A 15,830-nucleotide genomic window follows, 5' to 3' on the forward strand; every position below is an offset into this window, starting at 1 on the left:
CCTGTCCCCCAGCGTCTCCTTCCCCCTGTCCCCCAACCTCTCCTTCCCCCTGTCCCCCAGCGTCTCCTTCTCCTCCGGTCACCCCTGTTCCCTTCATGCTTCAGCAGTCGTCTGCGTCACTGTCAAGCCCAAGTCAGGTCACGTCAGTTCCCTGCTGGCCACCCTGAAGTCTGGACAGCACCATGTGGCCCAGCAGTCCTCCTGGGCTATCCCCAGGAGAAGTGAAAGCCCAGGTCCACACAGAGCTAGTTCGGGCGCCTTCACAGCAGCCGGGCAGGGGACACGGCCAGCGCCCTCCCCTCCATGACAGAAAAGTAAAACCGCCACATCCATGCAAGGGACTGTCCTTGGCCATGACATGAAGTAAGCATTGACCCAGCCACAGTGAGGTCACCCTGAAAACGTCACGCTAAGCACAAAAAGCCAGTCTCAAAAGATCACGTTGTGTGACTCCATTTCTATGAAATATCCAGAATAAATGAGTTCTACAGACAGGAAGTGCCTGAGAGGCTGCCCGGATGAGTGGGGACGGAGGGAGGTGGGAGTGAGAGCCAGCCGAGGTCAGGTTGGGGTTGATCGTGCCGATGTATAATCCCATGGTGCATAACCTCAGAAACGCCAAAAACCACTGAACAGCTGGCTTTCAATGGCGAGTTGTAGTATATGACTTGTATCTCAGTAAAGCCGGTATTTAAAAAAAAAAAAGCAAGCACCATGTAGGGTCTCCCACTGCCCTTGATACGAAGGCAACCTGAGCCAGGCGCAGTGGCCCAGGCCTGCAATCCCAGCAGCTCCGGAGGCTGAGGCAGGAGGATCACGAGTTCAAAGCCAGCCTTAGCGAGGCCCTGAGCAACTCAGCGAGACCCTGACTCTACTTAAAGCCCACCTCCCGGCCTCAGCCTGCCCAGTCTTCTCTTTGGTGATTCTCTGGTGCCCCCCGAAACACCGAAACCCTCGCTGCCTCAGGCCGTGGCTTCTGCTGCTCGCTCCCTGTCTGAATGGGTCAGGACTCTTCTCCCTCCAGCTGCTCCCTGCCTCCTCCACCCAGGAGCTCCCGGTGCCGTCCCCCCCCCCCCCNTCTCCTCCTGAGCTTTGTTTTCCCGTTTCCTTTCTGTGGGTGTGTTTCTACACTGACCTCTCGTGGACCTGATCAGGTTCCAGTCAGTTCTCTGTGAACCGTGTCAGGGACCAAGGATCTCGTTTATGGATCCCACAGGCCTTCCCCACGCTGTCAGCATCTGGAGTTCCCACCTGCTCACTGGTGCATCTGCTTAGTGCTCTCCTTTCCCTTTCTGTCCCTCACCCCGTGAACACCGCGGGACAGCACGGACCTCACTGAGGTCTGCTCCCCAGTGTTTCCCAGCTCCCAGCACAGTGACCGCCGTGTCCTCCAGGACTGTGAGCCACATGGAGAATGAAGGGCCGAGCTGCGGTGGCCCGGCCTCAGGAGCTCAAGTCCCGCGCTAGGGGTGGTTTGGTGGCCTCTGTGGATCTGACCCGAGTCTCTCACACAGGGGAAGGCACCATCCCTGTGGAGTCCAGTGACATTGTGCCTACGTGGGATGGCATCCGGCTTGGGGAGAGACTCCGCACCATGTCCTGTAGTGACAAAATCCTACGCTGGAACGTGCTGGGCCTGCAAGGGGCACTGCTGACCCACTTCCTACACCCTGTGTATCTCAAATCTGTCACACTGGGTAAGGGACCTGCCTTGGGAGTTGGAACCCACCTGTCCTTCTCCACCCCAGTCCCAGAAAACTTCATGCTTCAGTCAACCCACTTTCCACAGTGAGCTCGGCCCCGTCGTCAGCAGGGGGTGCCGGCCTGCACAGGCCGGAGGGTGGCCAGGCGGCCAAGGAGGGGGGCCAGGCCAGTCTCCAAGACGGGTCGGAGAAACGCGGCAGATGGCAGCAGCAGCATCTGGTTTTCCTTGTTCTCCTCAGTCCTTGGCCTTACCCAAAACATTCTGTTTTGTGCTTCAATATTTGATGATCCTGTGTGTCCTGTGCTGCCACAGTTAGAGGCCCTGCCTGTCAGGGGCTCTCTGTCCTGACAATTCTGCCTTATACCTTCCAGCCCCGAGGGCTCAGCTTCTCCATAGCTTTGGTGAACACAGATGTATGGGTTTTCGTTTCTGTTTTTCTTTCTTTTTTATACCCAGGGTACCTTTTCAGCCAAGGACATCTGACCCGGGCTATCTGCTGTCGTGTGACAAGAGACGGGAGTGCGTTTGAGGCTGGATTACGATACCCCTTTGTTGTCAACCACCCGAAGGTCTGTGCCCCTGTCCTGTTCCCCTTTTCAAGCATTCCCATCAGCAGAGCAGAAATATGGTCAAGGGAGCCATGGTTGGTGTCCTCTGGAGGCCAAGGGCCTTCCTCCTCTAGCCTGACACGATCTGAATCGAGGTGGAGAGTACTTCTAGAGTGTGCTCCGGTGTAACCAAGCCATGTTAAATCAAGGGGGAGACGGTGGCCCACCTCCCTCTTCCCCATGATTCGGGAGTCCCTGCTCCCAGAACTTAGCCCTGAATGGTGTCCACCTCTCTCTCTTCACTCCTGGGACTCCCAGGTTGGCCGAGTCAGTGTGTATGACTCCAAGAGGCAATCCGGGAAGACTAAGGAGACGAGCGTCAACTGGTGTTTGGCTGACGGCTTCGACCTGGAGATCCTGGATGGTACCAGGGGCACCGTGGACGGGTAAGGAAGGGGGAGGGTGCAGGGCAAGCAGGATCCTCTCCAGAGCTAGGGCCACGTCCCACCACGGGTGTCCCCAGTGGCTCCCACTCCCCTGTCCCAGGTGAATAACCAGTGCCTTTGTTTCCCCAGGCCACGAAATGAATTGTCGCGGGTATCGAAAAAGAACATTTTTCTTCTGTTTAAGAAGCTCTGCTCCTTCCGGTACCGCAGGGACTTACTGAAACTCTCCTACGGTGAGGCCAAGAAAGCCGCCCGCGACTATGAGATAAACAAGAACTACTTCAAAAAGAGCCTCAAGGACATGGGTTACGGAAACTGGATAAGCAAACCCCAGGAGGAGAAGAACTTCTATCTCTGCCCCGTACCCAACGACTGAGGCTGGGGGTTGGCGGGGAGGGGGGGGTCCTGGCATTCCTCATCACATTGGCCGAGGGTGGGGGGGGGTTAACCCCCACCTTTTTTTTTTTAATGGAACCATAATTAGAGATACTGAGAACTTTGGGTTCCCTTTATCCTGCTTTCTTTGGGGTTTCTAGGCAGAATCTGGCCAGGCCCCTTCTCTTACTTCAAGTGAGAGGCAGAGACCTACAGGCAGAGAAAGGGGTTGACCTTTCCACCCAGAGCATAAGCAGTCACCCAGCCCCTGTGGCCCATCTCCTCCTGAGCTTTGTTTTCCCGTTTCCTTTCTGTGGGTGTGTTTCTACACTGACCTCTCGTGGACCTGATCAGGTTCCAGTCAGTTCTCTGTGAACCGTGTCAGGGACCAAGGATCTCGTTTATGGATCCCACAGGCCCTTCTATTTCCCACCCCCGGCTTCTGAGATTCTTACCTGTGATCACTGAGTCTCTCCTCCCACCCTGGAGGGTAAAGAGGTGGACTTCAGGAATTAGGTGAAATATTTACAAGGGCAGGAATTGAAGACTACGGCGGATTAACTACCAGTGCCAATGGAAGTGGGACTGGAATCTGCAAACCCTGCTCAGCAGTGGGAACCTGCACTGTAGCCAGGAAAAAGCCGCTGCTGGTGAAGCGCATCCCTTCCCGGGGCAGCAGGAAGTTGAGAACCAGCAGACGGGCTAGGAAGTTACCCACGCCGTAGGCGGTCCCCCCTGCAGAGTGACACAGACCACTACCAGGGGCACAGACAGACGTTCCTTGGGCTACTGCCAAGCTCCCATCTGCCCATAAGCCCATAGACCCCAGTAAACTAGTGTGAAAAACTTCAGGACAATTCTTAGAGGGTAAATCGTCTGCTCCGATAGTTAGGACTTAGCAAGAATAGGGCAGAAATCATGTTGGGACAAATCGTTGTTCTGTGCAGTTCAATATTTCTCAGCACTGATCCAAGGGAAGTTGACTAAACCCAGTAGAATTAGGGCTCTTTTAAAGAATGCCAGAGACGTTGGTTCTCCACCGCAGTCGCACAGATTTAAAATGCAGACGGCCTTTTCCATCCATCCCAGGGCCTCATCGTGTCAGATGGCTCTGGGACTGGCAGATGATTTCCCACACTCCTGCCTCCCACCCGCAAACTGCTTCCCCACCTGGTCTGGCCCACCTCTTCAGGAGTGGATATGTCTGTGTTTGCACTTTGATCTCTCTGGCTACTTTCTGTACCTGTGACCAAAAACTGAATGAAATAATAATGCAGGTTTTTAAAAAGACACTAAGGATGTCTTTGTGGGACACTGAAGCATCCCAAGGGAACTGGTGGGGAAATGGGGCCTGTCTCTGGGGGAGAAGGGGCCGGGGCTTTGTGAGTATTGCCAAGCTTGGGGTACTAGCTGAAGGCATGTGACTTCAGTGCTGACCTGCGGAGTGACAATGCTCACTGTGTGGGGGCAGGGTGATCTTGTGGCTCCGGGACAGGTCCTCCCGGCTGGAGGATGACTACCTACCAGTTCCTCAGGATGTCTGGCAGCTTCGGTCTGCCTTGGGCATTAGAATCTCTGGCAGAGATCTGACTCAGCGGTCCCCCACCCCATCACTGGGAGCACAGGGGCTCTCAAGAGATCAGAGCCCCACTCGCCCCCAGGATCTTATCTAGCAAACTTGTCATATCCAGTTTCTGCTGTAAGAAGAAAGCGAGAAGCACCCCTGCCCTCCACACCCTGCTGGAATTGAGCCGTGTCAGGCCCCGCCCCCCGCGTCCCAGGCCCCGCCCCTCAGAGTCACACAGGAGGTGGGGGGGCAGAGCATCCCCCCTGTGTTCACTTCTGTCCAATCTTTGTTTTCACAAGCAAGACCCCTCCCTCCTTTCTTTAATGGTTTTTGTAGTTGATTTGTCTGAACTGTGGCTATTGTGCATTATCTTTGAATAATCACTTGTAAAAATTGTTGATGCTTGAAGCTATTTCCTTTACTCAAGTTGAAAGGACTCTGTTGGCTTTGGGGTCTTGACAGTGACTCCAAGAGCAGAGTGGGGAAGAGCCCGGGCATAGCCTTGGTGCCGGGGAGGCTGCAGTCCAGTTTCATGATTCTGCTTTTTGTGTCTACCTTCAAGTGACTCACAGTATACATTCCTCTGAAATAAAAACAGTGAACAGTCTGAATCCTTAGAGAGCTTCATGTCTTGGTCTCTTGGGGGCGGGGAGGTGGGAACAGAGGGTCCTGAGTCCTGGGATTTCTGGTAACAGCACCAGTTGCATCAGACAGAACCTGGGGAGAGGGCTGTCCCTCAGTCCCTCAGCCTGAGGAAAGAAGCCTCCACTGGGTGGGGTAGGGTACATCAGGCACCTCCAAAGTACTTCCCCGGCTCCACACCACGAGAGCCCACCACTAACTGTACTGTCCTCAGGGAGGTGGCCATGCGGGACTTCCAGGCCTAGGAGGAAACATCCCTTGAGAGGCTATGTGACAGATTCACAGTTCCAGCTCTCCCTGAGGGTGTTCCCTCCCCCACACTCCCCCCTCCCAGCTGCCGCGACTTTGGAGCGGAGTTGCAGCTGGGGAGCTGAGCAGGCTTAGCTGCAGTCTTAGGAGACGTTCGCCTTTCTCAGCAGACCAGGCATCCCAGATCGCTCCATCTTGAATTTCAAGGACATTCACCTCTTTCCACATTGTAACTTACTCCTGAATTTCTAGAAGACCCATCCTTGACTTTTTTTTTTTTTTTTCTTTTTTGGTACCAGAAATTGAACCCAGGGACACTTAACTACTGAGCCACATCCCACCCTTTTCATGTTTTATTTTGAAACAGGGTCTTGCTAAGCTGCTTAAGCCCTCACTAAGTTGCTGAGGATGGCTTTGAACTCAAGATCCTGCCTCCTTGACTTTTTAACAATGACATCATGTCAGAGGACATAAAGCACCTAACAGGGAGCTTAGTTAGGTCGCAACAAAACCTCATTCCTCATCCTCGATACGGCTGGGTCTGAGGCCAGGGAGCCTTCAGCGTGTTGGGACACAACACATAAAGACAAGGACTCCTCATAGTGTCACTAACAGTTGCTGAAATTTATTGCTAGAACGGAACAACTTTTCTTTAAAGAGAGTGCAGGATAATGTCTCCAATGGTATAGATGCCTCTGTCCTTGGGCAGCTCCTGGTTCCACTAGAAGGGAGAGACCCATGTCTTTTAGAAAGTGGACACGTTCTCTGGGCATAGTGGCACACGCCTGTAATATCAGCAACTGAGGAGACTGAGGCAGGAGGTTCACAAGTTTGAGGCCAGCCTCAGCAACTTAGTGAAAACTTGTTTCAAAAAATTAAAAAAGGCTGGAGATGCAGCCCCGTGTGAGAGCATTCCTGGGTTCAACCCCCAAGACCGTTTCCTGGGCTGGGGGTATAACTCCATGGTAGGGCAGGTGCTTAAGGTGTGAGCCTGAGTTCAAAGCCAATGTTACAGAGGAAATCGGAAAATTTCCTTAAAGCCTGAGGCCAGGGCCCTCTCAGCCTCAGCACCGTGGGCGAGGAGGCAGGACTGCTTTGTGCGAAAACAGCTGCAGAGTTGTTCAGCTCTCCCTCACTGTGACCCACACGGCATTTCATCCAGGTGCCTCCAAAAGACTAGTCCTCAAAAAGGTCCCCCCCAAGGGCCACTTCTGGGCTCTGGCCACTTCCAGCTCGACCGTTGTGCCCTTTCCAGTTGATAAGTGGGCTTGTAAGGCAGCAGACTGTTCCCGTCCCCTGCTCTTGGACTGCGTCACATCTCTGACCCCCGAGTTCCATTTCTCCAGCACCCTCCCCTTCCCACGTTCGCCAGCCAGGGCCTTGAGGATGCCCAGCCACCCCACACAGCCCCAAACAGAACAGGAGGACAAGGTGTCTTTGGAAACTACTTTCTTTACGAGAATCTTGAGTTCCTAGTGAGTCCAGCCAGGGGCGGGCCAGACCAGTGCAGATACTCCAGGAGCGCAGACAGAGGAGGTCAAGGGCGGCGTGGGGAGGCGGGCAGCAGGGTGGGGGTGAGTGAGGTGTCCTACAGATTTCTAGAGCTAAAGTCCCTTAGGAACAATGTGACTATCGCACCCACCTTTTAGACCTGTTGGGATAACTATTAAAAGGTGACTGTCCTGTCTGGTCAGGGTGAGTGGACGGGAGGCTGGCCAGTGCTCTTTGTGCTGTGAGGAATGCTACAATCCACTGCTGCCTAGAAGCAGAGGGTGACAACAGGAACCAAGTCACTCTGGCATGGGGAGCGATTCAGAGAAGGCTCTGGATGCCCCCCACCTTCCTCTTCCTCAAGGGCCATAGCACATGCCTGGACGTTGGGGCACTCTTGGGTTGAGGGGCCAGCACCACCCATCAGCTGTCACTTGGTCTCTTCTGCCAACTGGGGCCCTCCCCACAGGACTATTTTGAGGAATAAAGACAGTGCATCTAAAGGGACTGGCCCAGAACAGACCCTTGGTAAGCGGTAGCTAACCCTGGGATTTGGAGAGGCGGAAACAGGGGTCTAAGCCCCAGTCATCCTATTTCCTTGGAGGGAATGGCCCTGCCCTTCCTCCGCAGACGCCCACCTGCGGAACATGCCATCTGGGGAGATGCCTGCATCTTGTTGGCTTTTAACTTTCAATAACCTGGCACCAGCTGTTGGAGGATTGCACACCTCGCTGCCAGGGCTGCCAAGCAAGGCAGAAAGCCTGTGCACACCTTCTTCCCAAAGATGGCCACCAAGTCACTGTGACCGGGTCACCTCTGATGAGTGATCCCATCTCCTCTCTCACTGCCTCCTCCCAAGTCCTTGTCCCAGGTCCCCATGCAGTTTGTCTACCCCCTCCTCAGCTCCAGGGCCTGCTCATCCTTGCCTAGCGCTGAGCCTTGTACCCAGGTGCAGCTCCACCATGGAAAGGAGACAGGGGCTCCCTGGCACCACCAAGGGAAGAGGGTGTGGGACCCGAGGAAGAGGAACTGTGGTTCCCCAAATTTGCCAATGTCCTTGAGGGCTCCCACGGTACCGACATGTGGCATTTCCTTGCCCGGGCAGTGGGGCCCTCCTTCACCACCTCTGCCCTCCCCTCCTCCCTACTGCAATGGTCCCCAAAGGGGCTACCCCCAAAGTGGACAAAGTCCCATACACTGACCTCCTTCCTCCCCTCTTCAGCCCCTGCCCGCTGCCATCCTGCCGTACACATGCAGAACAGCAAGTTCAGAGAGCGGTGCCTACATGAGACCAGACAGCAAATGACCTCTGGGCCTCAGTTTCCCAGTGTGACAAATGGGACACGGAGAGGAGTCAGACTACTCACTGACACCCCCTCGAGCACAGTTTGGTCACTAACCTGGACAACAGCCGCTCAGAAGCATTAAAGGGTGGGGCTGCATTTCAGTGATAGACTGCTCACCTAGAATGCGTGAGGAGGCCTGCGTTGGATCTGCAGAGCCACAAAATAGGTTCACACGACCCCAGTAGCAGCTGGCAGGGTCCCCGCAAGCTGGCACCCTACTCGCTGCGGGGGGAGCTCCCTTCCAGTAGCTGTTTTAGGACACCTCCCCAGGGCTCTGCGTCTGGAGTGGTCTGGGCATAACACAGGCGACCCTCCTGTGGTCTGTTCTAGAAGAGGGGCGTCGTCAGGATTCAGGAACACTCCCTGCCTCCAGGAGAGAGGTCCATAGGCACAATCTGACAGGTGGAGAAATGTGCCGCTGATGTCAGGTCCCAGGATGCTCTTCCACCTTTGGGACTAGGTCAGCTGTCCCGGAGCTTACACCTGCATCAGGAGGAGCTGACCTTTAAGGGAGGCGGGGCCAGGCCAGCAATCGGCCCGGGGAAGGAACGAAGCTTGGCTGCGGACACTCCAGAGAGAAGCCCTCACCATCAGACTCACTCAACGATTCCGGGGCGGTGCTCCCCAGCAGCCTCCACGCCCCTCCCAGCTCCTCTGATCCAAGCCCGGCTAGGGAGACGTGGGTTGCCCCAGGAGGAGCCAGGGCAAGCACGGGTCTGGGAGGAAGGCTGGCATGCCATCAGGCGGCCCACCCGCAGGCTCCAGTGGCCCCGCAGATGCAGCACGCTGCACCCTTCACCCTCAGTGACCCTGCAGTTCTAGACAAGGAGGCAGAGCCCACATGGGCAAAGGGGCTTGCTGGGGATGGCTCAATGAGTACGTACCAGAGCGGAGCCTAGAACTCTGCTTCCGGAATCCCTGTCCAGCACTCTTTGTGCAGTGTCCCCTCCACCCACACCTCAGCAAGCCTCCCATGTCCCCTGTGCCTGGAGAAGCAGCAGATCCCACTGGGCTCAGAGCACTGAATGACCAGGTCAGGCCCCATCCCTGGGGAGCAATGGCAGACTGACGTCTCTGTGACCGGCCATCTGCTGGCCCAGCGCCAAACACAGACTGGGACCACAGATCCAAGCCCCCACACGGTGGGGGCAGGGACAGGAGGTCCCTTAATAGATCCGCTTCCTGGGCTAATGGGTCAGGTGGCCTCCAGCAGGAGGACCCTGGGAGCCGTGCCGGAATGCAGCCTGCAGGGACCCCAGGATGGGCAGCAGAAGTCCTGCTTCCTGTGGGAGGGGACACTGGAAGCAGCACCCTGACCTCCTGCACTTCTGTGTCAACCTACTGGGGTTAGTGGAGAGGGGGAAGGGAAGGAGTCTCCGCAGGTACAGTGCTGACCTGGCCGTCCTGCCCAGGTGGCTTCCCCAGGCAGCTGTCCTACCAGCTCAGCTCCGGCGGGCTGAGGTCCTCGCATCCCTCTCTCCACGCAGTTCAAAGTGAGGGGAAACAGGGCAGCCCAGTCGGATGGGCCTCGGGTGCGAGGAAGGGCCAGAGATCTCCCAGGCTCATCCCACCTCTGGTTCTGTCTGTCCATCTAGAACATGGCCTCTTTTGGGATCCGTGACTGTAAAAGGTTCTTCCAGCTCCCAGAGCTTATGAACTTGCACTTCTCACACAGTTCGATCGCTTGGGCCTCAGACTCCAAGCACCCAAAGATCCATAACTCGGAGCTCCCCTGATAACCTGGCTCTGCCCATTTCACCCTGCGCCTGAGCAGGAAAGGGAAGGCCAGGAGGTGCGGGGTCCTCCACTGGGCAGAAGCGGGGGTGGGGATGGACTCTGGAGCCCTAGGGGCACTGGCTGTGGACTGAGCTGGAGGCCTCCCCGGGCTAAGCCCTCGGTGCAGGAACTTCAGATGCCAGGAGGCCTACCCAGCCGGGCTGCTGTCCACTGACACAGGGGTGGACATCAGGTCACACCAGGCTCCACTCTCTGCTCTACTCCTCCCTTCTGAGCTCCTGTGCCACTGCCCCTCCTGCCATATGGCCCCTCTCCCAGGACTTGGGTGACTCTGTCCCCTATTGGCCCTTCCCTCTCCCCCTCCTCGGGGGGGGGGAGGGCTCTGGCCTCTCGGTCCTCCATGTGCCCCGGTCCTCCACATTGACGTCACTGTCAGGGGTGGTGAGAGGAGAAGCCCAAATGCAGCCGCTCCCATTCTGCAGGCCCAGATGTGGAGATGGAGTGTCGGGGCTCCACATGAGGTGAGAGGACGGCTCTGGGGGACAGCACCCCTCTTCCTGGAAGCTCACTCATCCACCCCCAACCACGGCTACCGTACACCAGGGTCAAGGGCTGGAGGAGGAGGGGGCTGCGCACCGCTCACTTGGAGCTGGGAGCCGAGTGGTCCGCGTGGAGCAGGGTGGTGCTGGTGTAGTTCTGGAAGAGAGGCTGCAGGAACATCCCGATGGTGCCAAAGACACAGACGAAGACGAAGATCCAGAGGAACAGACGGTCGATCACCATGGCCACATACTTCCAGTCCTCACTCACCTGGATGGGGGGGAGGAGAGCCAGGTGTCAGTCACAGGACGCGGGATGGGTGGGATTGCTACGGGCCAGGCTAAGTGGGCAACGACCAAACAGACTCCATTTTACCGGAGACTCCAGGTCATGCAAGAACTGCTTCTCCCGTGGGACGGCCCGCCTCCGTGCCCACCAGCAGTTGCTTAGACAGCATGTTTGGCAACACAAATGGCAATTCTTACACAAGTAAAGTAGCTCTCTTTGGTTCCCATTTTTCTTGGACCAATGCACCCTGTCAGAGAACGATCGTCTAGACGTTAGTGACCGTTCTTTAACTTGTATTCAACCAGGGACGTTTTGACCCACTTCCCCTTCTGCTTATGGTTTTAGATCTCATGTTTGTTTATGGTCTTGGATCCTACAACAGCCACTTAGGAGTAACGCACTGACATGCTTTCCTTATGGTATGGAGGCTGCACTCAAACCCCCAGAGGGGGTCGGAGGGTGCAGACGTGCAGCCTGCCCCCGGCCCACCAGCTGGGGAAGAAAGACGGTTCCGTCTCCCGCTTTAGGATGGACTCAGGGATTTACTGCAATCTCACCCTAACAGATTGGGGTGGAGGTCCCACCACCCCTACACCCACTGCACTCCTGTCCTCCAGAGACCCCAGAGTGGCCTTTCTAAATAAAGCACGGCTCTGGTCTTAACTGACTAAAAGCCTCCAGTGGCCCCACTGTCCTCAGGCCCCACCCCCAGGTCTAGAATCAAGATCTACCCATGATAAGTAGAAGCCTATCTTCTATTCTTCTTCCACCCCACAGTCCAAGTTTACCAAACCCCAACACGTTCTCTCAAGTCTCCATGCCCTTCATTTTCCTTTGTGTCTGGAAAATCCTGACCCTTACCCAAAGGACTTAAAATCAGCGTGCTACAGTGACACAGCCACATCAATGTTTATAGCAGCTCAATTCACAATAGCTAAGCTACGAAGCAACCTAGATGCCCTGAAACAGATGAATGGATAAAGAAAAGTTGGTACATATACACCATGAAATATTACTCAGCCATAAAGAAGAATGAAATTATAGCATTTGCTGGGAAGCCGATGAACTGGAGGCTATCATGCCAAGTGAAATAAGGCAATCCCCAAAACCAAAGGCCAAATGTTCTCTCTGATATGTGGATGCTGACTCACGATGGGTGGGGAAGAGGGAGGAGGGGTAGTGGGGGGGAAAGGGGGCATGGGAATGGGAAAGACAGTAGAATGAATCAGACATAACTTTCCTATGTTCATGTATGAGTACATATGTAACTCTACATCGTGTACAACCACAAATATGGGAAGTTAAAATCCATGTATGTATGATATGTCAAAATATGTTCTACTGTCAGGTGTAACTAAAAAGAACAAATTTAAAAAAATAAAGAAAGAAAGAAAAATAAAAGCCTGACCTTTCTCTCCTGGTGAACTCCTATACATCCTTCAAAGCCCAAATGAAATATCACCTTCCCTATGAGGCTCCCCTGAGCCCTGGATCACAGTGAAACACTGTCCGCGGTGGGTTCCCTGGGCACTCCGTTACCATCTCCATCCCCACATTTTCACTGTACTCACTGAATTGTTTTGACTTGTAGGTGTGTCTTCCCACTCAGCTACAAGGTCCTAAGTCACAGGAACCCTGCCTGATTCCACTTTGTAACCCCAGTTTCTGAAACAGAATCCAGTCAGCGGTGCTGAATGGGTGAGTGGAGGGCTGCCTCTCGGGCTGCGCTCCTTTATGGCTACCTGAAGCACAGAGGCCCCAGAAGGTCACCACCAGGTCTGAGATGTAAACCTGTAAGTGAAAAAGAATGCTCTCTGGGGCTTGAGAGTCAGCCTCAGGGCCTGCAGGTGGGGCCAGCCTCTCTCTGGGGCCAGCCTCTCTCTGGGGCAGCCTCTCTCTGGGCCAGCCTCTCTCTGGGCCAGCCTCTCTCTGGGGCTGCTCCTGGTGGCCTGAGTCAGGGCCTCTGCACATGTTTCTCTGGGGCCCAGCAGCTAAATTATCACTCATTCGCATCACAATCGTGCCTCCTACACACCTGGTGCCATGCTGGGCACCGGGGGTACAACTGGGCACGACGGATGCTTACTGCAGCGAGACTCTACAATGGGAGCGGGGACAAAAATAAGTCAGAATAGGAAATTTCACACTTTGTGGGATATGAAGGACTGAGGTAGGGAAATGGAGGAGGATCTAATTCAGAACGTGGCCTGGGATAGTCTCTTTGAGGAGGTGACATTTAAGTTAAGATCTGCTGAGCAAGAGAGAGCCAGCTGTTTCGGGGATACATGGATGAAAAACAGTCAAACCCAAGCAGAGGGAACTCCACCCGGCCTGTGCACTTTGAAAATGTCTATGCCGTGAGAGACCAGCTGGGGGACAACTCCAGATTGAAGGAAACTAAAGCAACAACCAAACACAATTTGAGACCTTGGATTGGGGTGGGGGTGGAAGGTGATCCTATGAAGGACGTGCAGGGACAACTGGAAAAATCTGAATGAGTACTTTATATTAGATAAAGGTGTTGGTGGTAAATTTCCTGAATTTAATCACTGAACCTGGGGTTTTTTGCTGCTGCTATTGTTTGGGTTTTTTGTTTGTTATTTGTTTGTGGTGCTAGAGATGGAACCCAGGGTCCCACACATGGTGAGCACTGATCTGCCACTGAGCTGCACCCCCAGTTCTGAGCCTGGGTTATGTGAGAGAGTGTCCTTGTTCTTAGGAGGAACACACTGAAGTATCTGGGATAAAGGGTCACAGTGTCTGAAACTTATTTTCAAATAATAGGGCAAAAACTAACAACAGCAATAACTTTTTTGGGATTTGGGCTATGTTGTTTCGCAGTCCTGGAGACGGAACCCAGGGGTGCTCTACACTGAGCTACACCTCCTGCCCTTTTTATTTTTCATGTTGAGACAGGGTCTCACTGAGCTGCCCAGACTGGCCTCAGTCTCCGAGTCACTGGGATTATGAGGATTTACCACTGCGTCTAACAGTGATGATTTTTAGAGGGGAAAAAAGAAAGGCATTCCAGGGAGAGACCTATATATGCAAAGGTTCTAAGGGCAGCCAGAGAAGCCAACCAGCTGAGGAGAAGGAGGAGAAGACACAAGCTGAGGAGAGTCTTGTCTGTCTGGCTACAGGAGCACGGGCGCTGAATCAGGGGGACTATTAGGAGATTCTTCTCTGGTCCAGGCAAGAATTGAGGTGGCCTACAGCCAGGATGGTGGGAAAAGGATGAAGTTGAGGATTATTTTGGAGATGGTGCTCGCAGTACAGGACTTCCGATGACTTGGATGGTGGCAGAGGTGAGAAAGACAGGAGTGAGAGATATCTCCAGTGCGGGGTCTACCACTGGATCAACCTCGATGCCGTTGATAAAAGATGTTGATGCTGGGAGAAAGCTGGTGGTGGGACCATGCGCTCTGTCTTGATGTGTTGAGTTGGGGACGCCTGTGAGTCGTCCAAGTAGATCACCGCACCCTAGCACCCAGCTCAGTAAATGCACACGGCAGTGGACTGCGGCAGGAGGGCGGAGGACATGACACAGCAGCTGCTCAGCCCTGCACCCCAGCTTCTCCCACTTGGCCCCAGCTGTTCTCAGTCTCCCACCCCATCTTCTCCAGTCTCAGGCCCCTCTTAGTCTTAGGCTCCCTAACCCAAGCTTTAGCTCCAGCCCAATTTCCTGCCATCCAAGGAAATATGAAATACCTATGAAACCCCCAACCCACCCACACCAACAGTGGCACCATCTCATCCCCCACAGGAATGGTAGAGTCGCCCAGGAAGCCTGGCCAGTTATCATGGCAACAGCTGAGCCTTGGCCTGGAACCAACCAGCTACCTGGGGAACGACTACAGGGTGGGCCAGATGCTGCCCAAAGGGCTGCGGGATGTCACCCACCAGCTTCCCCCAGCGCCTGGCTCAGTCCCAAGCAATGCCTTTCGGGGAGCGGCTGCAGAAAAAGCCAAAGCCAAAGGCACAGAAGGAGTGTGTGTTGTAGGGGGTGAGGGAGGCTGCGAGCCCCCCTTTCCAGCCACCCCTATCTCCAAAACTATTTCACAAGACTGTTCCCAGGAACCCAGAAGAATAGAAAAGAGAGATTGACTTGGGACTCCTCTCTGTGAGGAGCAGGTCCATGGAACCTCCTAACCCTGCCCCCACCTGACACCGCCCACGTACACATCCCTACTGTCCTCAATTTGGCTCCCCAAGGGGTGCATGAAGGACTCATCTCCATTTGTGCAAGAGCTGCAGATTAGCAATTGGAGGTGGTAATGTGAGCTGCCGGGAAGGACTCCCTGACAGCCACAGGCCAGCTGCCAACCCAGAAGGGCCTCCTTTCCATTCCAGGCTGCCCTCTGGACACTAAAGATGCTCCAGCTGAGGCATTTCCCCCTGGAGGCTAGTCCTCAGGCAGAGGCAAGGTCATCTGAGCCGACCTGTGATTCAGGCCCTGCAGCCTCGGTAAGCAACCCAGAAGGGCCCAGGGCAGCGCCTGGCCCCCAGCACAGGCCTGGTGCACCCTTCTTTTACCCTGTGCTCAGCTTTCCGTGTCTGAGCGGCACCCTGCTTTCTGGGTACCCCGACCCCTGATCCCCGTGCCCCATCCCATCCCTGGGGAGTCCCATCTCACGACCCCTCAGCGTCTCGGCGCTGCACTCACGCTCTGGTCGTCGTCCTCACTCCGCATGTGGTCCGCAATGAAGCGAACGCCATCTACCGCTTCCCGGAGGCCACAGCCACAGGGTCCCGCAGAACGGCCCGAGCCGGCCACGGGCGCAGGCTCCGACCCGAAAGCCCCGGCCAAGCCTTGCACCGAGGCGCGGTTGACGAAGCAGGTGCAGGAGTCGGCCCCGGGGGCTTCGCGGAAGAAGAGGGCCCCGGCGCCCTGGGTCA

The 15,830-nt window shown here is 55.1% G+C and overlaps 2 protein-coding genes across 3 annotated transcripts in view; one reads left to right on the forward strand and one right to left on the reverse strand.

The window, feature by feature from the left end:
* Adar (adenosine deaminase RNA specific) overlaps nt 1-5,258 on the forward strand; it is a 23,267-nt gene extending 18,009 nt beyond the window's left edge. For both annotated transcript variants that reach the window (XM_015502816.2, XM_015502817.2), the window contains exons 11-14: nt 1,515-1,697; nt 2,162-2,274; nt 2,572-2,699; nt 2,829-5,258. In XM_015502816.2, coding sequence (XP_015358302.1) covers nt 1,515-1,697; nt 2,162-2,274; nt 2,572-2,699; nt 2,829-3,075 — 671 coding nt within the window. In that variant the 3' untranslated portion in view covers nt 3,076-5,258. The remainder of the gene's footprint in view (nt 1-1,514; nt 1,698-2,161; nt 2,275-2,571; nt 2,700-2,828) is intronic.
* Nucleotides 5,259-6,968: 1,710 nt separating this feature from the next.
* Chrnb2 (cholinergic receptor nicotinic beta 2 subunit) overlaps nt 6,969-15,830 on the reverse strand; it is a 12,743-nt gene continuing 3,881 nt past the window's right edge. The window contains exons 6-7 of the mRNA XM_048814768.1: nt 15,598-15,822; nt 6,969-10,916 (exon numbers count right to left, since the gene is read on the reverse strand). Coding sequence (XP_048670725.1) covers nt 10,746-10,916; nt 15,598-15,822 — 396 coding nt within the window. The 3' untranslated portion in view covers nt 6,969-10,745. The remainder of the gene's footprint in view (nt 10,917-15,597; nt 15,823-15,830) is intronic.

This window comes from Marmota marmota, unplaced genomic scaffold (genome assembly GCF_001458135.2).
Source record: "Marmota marmota marmota unplaced genomic scaffold, marMar, whole genome shotgun sequence".
NCBI lineage: Eukaryota > Metazoa > Chordata > Mammalia > Rodentia > Sciuridae > Marmota > Marmota marmota.